The sequence below is a fragment of the Lichtheimia ornata genome (assembly GCF_029851405.1).
Source record: "Lichtheimia ornata isolate CBS 291.66 chromosome Unknown scaffold00023, whole genome shotgun sequence".
Classification (NCBI taxonomy): Eukaryota; Fungi; Mucoromycota; class Mucoromycetes; order Mucorales; family Lichtheimiaceae; genus Lichtheimia; species Lichtheimia ornata.
Window position 1 is genome coordinate 82367 of NW_026695343.1, and position 11711 is coordinate 94077.

General features: G+C 43.0%; 2 protein-coding genes across 2 annotated transcripts; one reads left to right on the forward strand and one right to left on the reverse strand.

Moving 5' to 3' along the window:
- Window positions 1-1571: 1571 nt before the first annotated feature.
- Window positions 1572-3113, forward strand: O0I10_005619 (uncharacterized protein; the record flags this gene model as incomplete). Its single annotated transcript, XM_058485657.1, has 3 exons — window positions 1572-1940; window positions 2000-2660; window positions 2716-3113. The coding sequence occupies 3 exons, from the start codon at window positions 1572-1574 to the stop codon at window positions 3111-3113; spliced, it is 1428 nt and encodes a 475-aa protein (XP_058343492.1).
- A 277-nt stretch (window positions 3114-3390) lies between these two features.
- O0I10_005620 (uncharacterized protein) lies at window positions 3391-6919 on the reverse strand (the record flags this gene model as incomplete). Its single annotated transcript, XM_058485658.1, has 19 exons — window positions 3391-3503; window positions 3597-3840; window positions 3906-4087; window positions 4153-4416; window positions 4472-4605; window positions 4667-4848; window positions 4914-4929; window positions 4989-5048; window positions 5109-5169; window positions 5229-5281; window positions 5336-5383; window positions 5440-5608; window positions 5673-5837; window positions 5893-6004; window positions 6069-6150; window positions 6214-6412; window positions 6491-6584; window positions 6657-6725; window positions 6794-6919. The coding sequence occupies 19 exons, from the start codon at window positions 6917-6919 to the stop codon at window positions 3391-3393; spliced, it is 2373 nt and encodes a 790-aa protein (XP_058343493.1).
- Between the last annotated feature and the right edge of the window lie 4792 nt (window positions 6920-11711).

Sequence of the window (11711 nt, forward strand, 5' to 3'; positions counted from 1 at the left end):
AATCGTAGTACGTAGTAGTGGTGGTGGTTTAATCATTGAACCAACGTGAAATGAGAAAACAGGGTGTGACGAAATGCCATGTCTATTCAACAACCACGTGAGGAGCTTTATGGAGTACATACGCATGGCAAATGGGGCAACCTTCTTTTGGCAATGTACGCTAGTAGAGTGAAAGGTAAAATAAAAAAACGTGTCCTATTTCTCCTTTATGGTGCCTTTTTTTCCGCCAGATGCATCACCGTGGTCGTTTTTACATTCCTGTATCCAATGTTGACATGCAAGGCATATGCGATTTCGATGTCCGTTTGTAAGGTTAATTAAGATCAAACATGCTATATAGGTCAAAGGGCATCCCGTGTCCCCAATTAATAATGACCCAAATCCCTTTCACCTTCAGCAACCAAGCATGGTACGTATTGGAATCGATGATGATTCTATAGCAGGAGCTAGTTGTTTCTTTGATCCATTGCATCATCATGGATCCTTCTTCTTTATGGCAACAATGCACATGCTGGATGATACCATATTACGGATTTGAACAAGTTGGAAAGTTGATCGTCATTAGCTGCATGCAAATGACAACAAAATTTGAGAAATGTATAAAAGACTGGAACAATCGAATCCTTTTTTGATGCCACTATTACTAAGTCGGATCAGAGAACATTTGTCGTCAATATACATCAAGAGCGTTGGCTCCATTGTTATTGCCCTACAGTAGCAATTACTACGAATATGAATGATAAGCATGTGTGAAAATGTGGTGGAGGTATGGGTATCGGTAAGCGTAATACGCATCGGCGTTTGAGGAAAAGGCATCCGACAACAACATGTAACCCCTGGGCGTTGATATGCGAGAGAGTGTGTAGCCATTCCGATTGTACAAAGTTACCGAGCATCAACAAGATGACGATTGTCGATTAATAATAATACGGATCGTCACATCTCTTACAAGTGGGGTAAGATGTAATAAAGCTTTCCGATGATCGGAAAGAGGGGTAGTTGTTGGGATGGGTGGCAAAAAAAAATAGGTGGCCGTCTGGATTTGAAGAATGTCGCATGATTTTTTCGGGGGGTAAAAAGTCGTTCGATGCCGTAAAAGTCGCCATCAACTGCAGGATCTACGTACCAACATTCCTTCCTTCTTACCATAAACCCTGAATAGAGTGATCATCGATTTTACCCAAAGCCGGGTCATCTGTAATCATACAAACCATACAAGTGCTAAAAAAAGACCAAGTTTAAGAACAAGCTTTGCCACCAGCCACTCAAGTACATCGCATATCGTTTGAGATGTGCTTCTTTGTTGATGATCTCGTGTTTTACTCCTCTTAAATCCGTATAGGGGCACACACATGAGCACACACACTTATTGGTTAAACTAAATGTCGTACGATTGGCTGATACTTTCAATATACAGGATTTTTGTGTATGTGTGCTGCGTGTGTCGTGCCATTTCCCTTGAGGAGGAGGAGGGGGGTTGATAGATCACACACATCATCGCGTTATATAAAAATCAGAGCCAGAATGAATCACCCACCCATTTTCATCTCTCATTGAATATTACTTTTACCATGACAGATATTCTACCCATGGCCACCACATCCACATCTACTTGTCGTAACTCAAACCATGACCTCGTTTATCAACATGATGAGCCAATGGCTGCTGAGATTGCAGCACCACCAACAACAACAACAACGACCTATTGCCCATCATCTACCAATAGCTGTGACACAAACATTCACGTTCGCATTGTACCTAGTATCGATGATCCCAATCGATGCTTCATTTTTAATATTGTTGAACGTGATCTCAAGCCTGGCAACGTTATCAAAGTTGGTCGTTTCGCTGACCATCATTTAAACGACGAGCACATTTCTCTCAGAAGCAAAGTGGTTTCACGTATGCATTGTGAGCTATGGCTAGGGCATAACGGCAAGGTACACATGAAAAAAGACTACCCCATTTATGTACATGGAAACTTATTGAGATGCTATAGCTTTATTTAAGAGATACCAAATCATCTTCGGGAACCTATGTCAATCATATGCGATTAACCAGCACTCAACAAACCAGTCGACCCGTCGAAATCCATGATGGCGATCTTGTGCAGCTAGGCGTTGATTATCAAGATGGGATGGAGCCTTGTTATCGCGCCGTCAAAATGCGCTTTGAAGTTAATAGGCCAACACGTCCTGCTACCTATAATGCGGCTGCATTTCATAACTTGAAGACACTCACCAACTCGACACAAGTTTCGGAACAGCATCCGACATCATCATCATCAGCAGCATCGGAGGAAGATGATTGCTGCATTTGCTTGTATGCATTGAAAGCGCAGCAAGCCTTGTTTGTAGCCCCTTGCTCGCATTCTTTCCACTTTAAATGCATACGTCCACTATTGGCTAGCTATCCCGGTTTTCAATGTCCAATGTGTCGCTCATATTCAGACTTGAGACACAATGAAGAAGAAGTCGAGGAAAAGATTGCTGATGCTGTGGAAGAAGAGCAACACCAACAACAACCCGTTTCATCACCACGCACATCCAATGTGGGCTCGTCTGATATTCATCGTCCCAATCAAACCGAACCATTAACCCTTGCTACCTCCGTTACCCACATGTCTGGTATGGATACAGCAGCTAACCATCACCATGAAGGTAAGAATAATACAATGGGCTCATCATCATGAATGCTCACTTTTATCATATATAGATGATCAACATCATGCAAGACAACATCATGAAGTTGTAATTGCAACGACGCCACCACGTCAAACATCAGACCGACGCTTAAATCCCATCCACCTTATGGACAAACTAAAAATGGCTTTCACTGAAAAGCGCAGAACATCCTTGATTCGTAGACATACGACTCGACACAACAACAATGATACAACATCATCCGATGATGAAGAAAACAGCCATCATCAACATCATCATCATGTAGCATCGGCTACTACCTCTGGGACAACGTCACCTGCTACATCTCCTATTACACCCACATTTTCAGTGCATTCAAATATGGGTCATGGTGGCATTGCAGTATTGACCGATCTCCACCATTACCACCACCATGATCCTATCGAACAAGGACCTAGCAACCGATATTGATGATGAACATCCCTTTGATTCCTCCTTTTCAACATGGAGTCTAGATGTTTAATCTCCTTCCCTGCATGTACATAATCATCGCCGCTTTATACCACCATCCCATCCGTTCATACTTTTTTATGCTTTGTTTTACTGTATATAGATAAATCACTATGTCCAAACTACCATCATTTCACTCATTATACAACAGATTTGCTTGTAACTCTAAAATGGATGATGATATTACGGAAAGGGAGGGGGGATCCTGGTATACAACCTGCTTGCTTCTATACATTATCTAGAGCTTGGATTTGTCAGCAGATCGCTTTTTCAACAGGGTCTTTTGATTTGCGGAAGGTGTTGCATTTTCTTCAGCCAAAATTTCTGCAAGACGTAAAACACGGGTGCTCACTAGTAGAGATAAACGGATGTGTGTGTGAGAATCAACAACGAATTTGAGCCAAATACGGAATAAAAAAAGGGGGAAGCAAGATGTGCATATACCTGTTTGGCTGTCTCTCCGGTTCTTGCCTTCCATTCTAAACTTGCCGATCCGGTCCGCTAGATCCCACAGGGCGCCTTGAGGCATCAACATGCCATTCACGCGTTCAGGTACATAATGATCCGTTAATGAAATCTCTATCCATGGCTTAGGAGTGGGATGGCGTTGGATTGTAATGATATCTTGTTCTTGGTATCGATTGAATGCAGTGCTCAAAGTCTCCTTGTTGACTGCTTCCAAGTAGTTCTACCCAACGTCCCCCAAAATCAGATAAAGGATACCCACATTCATGCACACGCATATACACATACCAGGTCACCTTGATAATACAATGTTTTACCAAGGGCTTGTGCTCGATTAGAAAACACCTTCATGTCCGCTTTGACGGGTCCTGTTGTTCCAGAGGGTCGATTAGGTTGAGCAAGCGAGAATAAGCTGACAGCAGCGAGCCAATACGAATCAATAAAAGGCCAAATCAAGAAACAAAGGAAATCTAAATGATGATGATGGCACTTAATATCCCTCGCATTGATTAAAAGCAACACGCTATTCGTTTACCATAATTCTCGCGTCCACAGGCTCGTTCAGCGTCTGATAAGGTCACCCAGCCATCATCCGTGACTTCAAAGACGTCGTTATCAGCGAGCCATCTCACTGTTCTTCGGGTATTGTTCTCGACACCTCCAGGTTTGTAGATCATGTCCAATTTGAGCAAGCTTGAAAGGAACGAAATCTCTTCCAGTAAATCGGTATATCTCATGCGCTGGTTCACTTTGCTGCCACCAAGCTTGACCACAGTGTACAAAGCAACACATGCAATGGCTATGTATGTACGTGCGTAAGATGGGTTGAAAAGATACCTTTAGATAACCATTACCTTCTTCCACAAACATGTGAATCACTTGATTACGATAATAGGAGAGCTCGAATGGGTTGACACAATAAAATGTTGGCTCCAAAAGATCCTTGACCTTTTGTTCAGCGATGAGATCCTTGTGGATGCTTACAGTACTATTGGATACGGTGGTTTTAGCAGCTTGATTGCATTGCGGGGACGCTGATATGGACTTACCGATCGACCACGACACCAGTAGACATGCCATAAAATTCAGCCACTTGACCACCCTTGGAACGGATCACCCTCGTTAACCAATCCACACGCCGAATAAGTTCGCTTCTACCAACACCACGACCACGTAAGGTGAGCATCACAGTGCCTAGTAATGCGGATGGCATCACAACGGAAATAGCATTCTGGGGCAAAAGAATCCTCGATATTAGCAAAAGGCCATGCGAGTGTGTATGTATAATCATCTTACGATATCAGAGAGAATGCTATTGTATACCAACGATGAGTAGCAGATCCTCAACAACCATCATAATGTATGACTCACCGATAACCCAAAGATTTCAAAAGTATTGACTTTTGTCCAGTGTTCGTCAAATCCATTGACCTAGCGTATACCATTTACTTGTTAATGTCACGTGATATCCAAGCAACCAAAGGAACATACCCGCGCATATTGAGCTGATCTTCCAGCCAACCTCTTAATGAGAATGGTTTGCTCAAGCGGACTAAATAGCCAATGTAATGAGTCAATGTGATCACGTACTGTATCTCCTTGTCAACTTACCATCCACTCTACCCCATTTCAGCTGCAGAATGCGAGTATTGGTAACCAACCCCCTATAAATATGGATGAGATAACCGTATCCCTGCAAAGCAGCCTGACAATCATACCATAAGCTTTCCTTTTCCTTTGGATTACCCAAAAGCTCGTTCGCATAGCTAAGAATGGTGGGTGTGAGCATTGGATGGATCTTTATCCCTGCAATAGATCTAACCTTGAAGTTTCAATGATCTTGTCATAACCCAATGACATGGGAACAATGAAGCAGTCAGAAACTCGCCCTGAGATGATAGCATCCAATACGATCTTGACAATACCCAGCTTGGGCGATAGCAGCTTTCCAAGGCGAGATCGTGTTCCCTCAATAAAGCACTCCAAGTTCACTAACAGAGAGATAAGCTAGTAAGCAACAAGATCTTGAAAGCATACGCTGCATAGGGTACATACTTCCTTCCAAAAGCAATGTGGTAATGTATTCCTCCATGATCGTCTTGTACAAGCCATTGCCACCCCACTCTCGCTTGATGAAGAACGCACCACATGATTTCAAGAAAGGTCCCAAAAGAGGGAGATCAAGATTCTCTCCAGCGACGATATGAGGGATCTGGAGGCCTGATATTGAGGATTAGTCAAAGATCATCATTGTATATTAACAGGCTGAACCAACCTAGCCGGAAAAAGATGTAGGACACCACCAGATAATCGATGTGTGATTTGTGACACGGTGCAAGGATCAATGATTGCTTCTTTTGTTGTGCCATCAATGCAATTCGCTTCAACTAAAATTTGTTATACAGATGAGTAAGAATAAAAAGTAATTGATGTGACACAAAAAACACAGACCTCGACCCATTGGCTTTCCTTGATGTGAATGCCTTGATGATACAAGCGAACGAGGATATTGTTGAGAGCAAAAGCAAAGAATCTAAAGAAGGACATGTTATTTATTAGTGGTGGATCGTGAAGCCGGCATGATGATGCACCCTACCTCACATTGCGAATATCATCCATGGTAGAGACACATTTGTCTGCAATTCCTTTGGCGACTGCTTCAAGTTCCTTTCTCAGTGCTTTACGTTGACGTGCCATGCGACGTTGATATTCTTGTTCAGAAATGTTCTTTTTCTTTTGGACAGTGGCGAGTCGTTCAGCTTGTCGATCGGCCAATTCATCGATCACCTTTTGAACTACGTAGATGCCAGTTAAAACTCATCACATCATGATCCTCCTCCTCCTCCTCCTCCTCCTCAGGCACCTATTATTACCTGCTTCGCTGTTGAGAACAAGAGACTTCATTCGGGGTGAGAATTCAGGGTAAAAGATCTTGTTGCCAATGTAAGTCTTGTAGCCACGCCATCCCTGATAGGAGAGAGGGAGAATAGGACATGTTAATGCATAATAACGTCAAATAGGTAGGAAAAGACACGTAACAGTTCCCCTGTAATGTAATCCGAGATTTAGCATAAACGCCACTGGATCTTCACGCATACGTCGTGGCTCCTTTTCACTATAACGCGTGTGTTAGTTTTTGTCAAACATAAAGTCTGCATGCGCGCATATATATATACTTGCGTCAAGTTGCGGTGCTCATTGTCATCCTGAAGGACTACTTGTTGACGAACATTGTTGGCTGGATCGCTGTTCTTGTACTCCTCCATGAGCGCTTGTAGTTTATCTCTAGTATCGTCGGCCATGGTGGTGCTGCATTCAATGTGAATTACGTCGTCGTAAAGAAGAAGAAGAGGAGGGAAAAGAAAAGAGTGCTTCGAAACAGATTTCTGGGTGGGGGGAGGTGGAGGCAAAATTGCAGACACGTGAGAGTGAATGGCAAGAAATCAACCCCATCCAATGTTCCATTGCTCGTTAATCACCCTTTTATGCATTATCACATTGTGAGAATTGACCCATGGATGATTTTCATGATGATAGCTACTTTATTAGATGACTTGATCTCTATCATGCTAATGAGTGTTTACATGTATACCATCCTTGAACTTCTCTTTCCCCCCATCCAGATCGGAAGGTCGGAGGGAGGATGTTACACTAACTTGAACTTCTATCCACTTGTCTGTTCCGTCTTGCTCCTTCTAAACGTCTCTATCATCCATAAATGTACTTGGTTGTCATGGAGACGTAGCTAAGTTACGATATACAAAAGATACAATGAGCCTTTGGATAGCATACACATCCCCTGATTCAACATGTTCGTTACTGAAAATAATTTTCATGCTACCAAGCACTAGTCTATTTTGGGACAGCACATTGCTTTTATTTCATCCATGCTTGACACATACACACAACATTGGTTAACATACTTCCTTGTTTACATATGAATCGTTACCGTGTCTGAAACAAAGCTCCATTCTAGTGGATGATGGCAGCTTTTGGCTTTGCGTTGCCAGGGGTCATTCCGAGATAAGTAATGAACGGCAATAATACCTTCAATCAATCATGATGAGCCATCCCTCCCGCCGCCGTATACCATCAAAAATATAAATGTCTTACAAGATTCAAACCATACAAGAGGAACGTGTGCTAGGACTTTATTAATAATATCTAATACAAAGAAACGGAGGTGCTCGATACAACAGAATACGGTCTTTGTTCAAGACACAATGAATCAACCAGACCCTTCCTCTTCCTCTCTTTTTCCTTTACCACAGCACTCACAAGTGCGTATACTTCCTGCATACAATGCATCCAATGCCAACATCCAATGGTACCCATACAAGTACTTGAGGAATGAGATCCGCCATGGCACCGATAAAAACATTGCTCTGAAGATCCACCGATAAAGAGACGACTTGCAGGTAGCTGATTTCCAAACCATGGAAACGGTATCCTTGACAACCACAACTATAAGATAGAGATCGCTTGCTTGCTTCTGAGACACCCACCCAAATTCAAATGTTGATCTTCGTCTTCCAATTCAATAGGATTTGCCATTGACAGCTGTCAGGAGAGACTTTGATGGCACCAAAGAGCATGCGAAATTATAGCTTGATGGAATGATGGGCCTATAAAACTGCATATCACTAATTTATCTTTGAGGTAATGGTAGCAATACTTAGCCAGTGTCATATGAGAATCCACGATGTTTGATGCCACCCAGTAATCAGAACACATTTCCTTGCTGTAGAGATGTCGACCCAGTGACCAATTCTGATAGCCGTTTCTCCAAGCGATACTTGATGATGAATACCATGAGAGATGAATACACCTTGACAGCACCAAAAGGACACGTAGCATTGTTGTTTGTTGCTGATGTGATACATCCATAAGATACGTGCGATGAAGAGGGCTCTTGAAATCAATTTGCCAATAACGAGAACCACCAGAGGATCAAGTAAATGTTGTTGACACTAAAGATGTGGGCTCTGTTGCTCATTGCTGCTTCTTGGTTGTAGCTGATATGATCCACCGATAACAGGCATGCGTAGCAGGATATCCATTGAAAGGGCTGTCAACAACTAGGACCACAATAAGACGAGATAAAACTTGGCGACACCAAAAGGTATAGAACTTGTTGCCTTGCCGCTGCAGATGCTTATAAAAGGAAGTGTCCAATAGGTGGTACAGTAACGAAAACCATCGAACGATGTAATAAGGCAAGCTGACACTGAAGGATGCTGTCGACATTGCTCTTTGACCCTGACATGATTCACCTATAAAAGATGCACGGTAAACAGTTTCCCGAATCCATAGAACGATACTTAGCAATGATAGCTGCATCCATGAATATTCCAAAGGACCAAAATACGAGTAGTTTGCTGAATAGCACACATACTATAATAAAATAGGAGGTTGGTTGGGGTTGTAGAAACGAATGGATCACTATTACCAATGAAAGCCATATGAATAAACCCCTGTCGACATCCAATGATAGCTGCATCCATCAAGAATCCAAAGGGAACAAGACAAGTAGCTCGCTGAATAACTCACATGAAAGAGGGTGTTAGTAGGCATTGAAAGAAAGAATGGATCATTATTTACCAATGACAGCTGCATCCATAGAAATCCCAATGCACCAGAAGACAAGTAGCATCCTATAATAAAAGAAGAGGTTGGCAGGCGTTGAAGAAGAGAACGGATCATCATTTACCAATGATAGCCATACGCACGAAAACATGTTGACATTCAATGATAGCTTCATCCATGAAAACCCAAAGAACCAGAAGACAAGTAGCTTGCTGAATAGCCCACATGCTAAGATAAAAGCGGAGGTTGGTTAGGATTGGAACTAAAAAACGTATCATCCCATATTTACCAATGATAGCCATACGCACGAAAACAGGTTGACATCAATGACAGCTGCATCCATGAAAACCCCAAATGACCACGAGACCATTAGCTTGCTGAATAGTCCGCACACTATAGTAAAGAGGATGTTGGTAGGCTGACCCTTGAAAAGAACGGATCGTGATACCTACAATGATAGTCATATGCACGCAATCCTGATGATATCCAAAATCCAGCCAGTTCACCGCGATACGTCCACTTGTTGATGAGGCCCGCTACGGTGGTACTCGGCGAAAGCGATGGAACGATGCTTATGGGCATATGCAGTGAGAAGGTTGAGTAATGTTGATACCACCAAAGATGGCAGCATACTTACATGATGAAGAGCCTTACGAAGACAACGAGACAATCCTTGCTGCCCAAGACCACGCTTACAAATCGAAAGCATTGTGCATCGAAAAGCCCAAACCAGATCCTAGCGCTGCGGAGTGACATACATATGGCTAAAGAGCGATGCCAGACCGTAATCGTTTTTCGTGGAAATCGAATGCAGCTTGACGATGAATACCTTGAGGAGATGCATGAATGACCTTAACGCCAAAGATGTCAACGCAGGGTTCTCATTGGCGGTAGTGGCCCTTCAGTCCATCCATAAGGCCACGCCGCAGTTGTAGAGATCCATCAAAGGAATCATAATGGCAAGACAAGAGATAGAAAGGTTGCTGATATCAAAGATATGCAAGTTGTTCCTTGCTGCTGATGTGATCAATCGATAAGAGACCTTCATTTCAGGATGCCCACCGAATTGCCAATAACGAGAAGAACCAGATGATGGGAAAAAGCTTGATATGACACCAACGATATGGATGCTGTTATAATTGCTGAGTACAATCCACTCACCGAACGTTCATTGGCTGACATTCCCCCAGAGAAATCGCCCGTTGCTTGGTAACCAACCACCGAGACGCAATAAGGTTGACACCACCAAAGACGCAAACACTTCCCCATGTCTGACATGATTCACCTATAAAAGATGCACCATAAACAATTGTCCAGCTCATCCAACAATACTTAGCATTCATAGCTGTGATCTTGTAAACTCCAAGCACCAAAGACAAGTAACTCTGCAATGGTCCCTCTAAATAATAATGGTAGGCGATTCGGCAAGAGTCTCCAAAAAGCATGAGAGTCCATAACATACCGCAGACTGAGGAACCAAATGGGCTACATAAGGATGTAAAAGTAATAATACAAAGCGCACAGCCAAAGACATCATTGTACTAGTACTCTCCATGGATCGACGCGATGGGGAGTGCATCAATGGAGATACCCATCTTCTCTCTAAAGGCAAGGAGATCAATAGCCGTAAAACGATGGGCCGTGCAGACAGAGGATGCATTTTTAAATCCCTGAGGCCGCAACATGGAGCAGTCCTTGCTGTCCCCGGTACAACATGTAGAGCTCCACAGGGAAAGTGTGGCTGACTGTCTTCAACGTGCAGCCTTGATATCTAATAGTATCATGAAAGGCTCTGCCACTGTATGGTGTTTGGTAAGAATCCACTTGAATCCAACCAATCCCACAATGAACACTCTTACCTTGTGGTATTCCTCAATAACGTAATTGTCTCAAATCTAAAGGCAATACCTCCATGTCATCCATATTGTCTTGCTGCTGTTTCACTGTAAGTCTCGTTAATTAGCACCAGTTTTCACTTTGTAGATCCAATACCATGCATACCATTGAGCCAACCATACAGCATTCTTGCTTTGAGATCCGTATCCTATTGCTGCCAAGTGCCATCATTCAACATATTCAACCTACCATAAACGCAATGTGAGATAACAAACAAACCCAATCCACGCTTTTGTTGTCAGCATGCCCCGAAAGAGGCAATGTGAAGACGTCTTGAGAACTCTCATTGTCTGGACAACTCGGTAAGGAAGGCACACGACGCTGAATATGGTGATCACAAGGAATTGCAACCAAATACACACACCATCAGGCAATACAATAATCAACCTGCAGTGCCAAGGTATGTCACCATATGTACTATACTCTCATTGGATCCTGAAATTGGCATCATAAGAGATATCCACCTTCTCTCTGTAGGCAAGGAAATCAATAGCCGTACTTGGATGGAGGCCGTGTGTGCACAGCGGATGCCTTTCAAATTGGCCTTGCCACCATCGCATCTTGAGTCACACTGTTTCCGGAGCCGAATTCCCCAGGAGAGCACAGTACGCA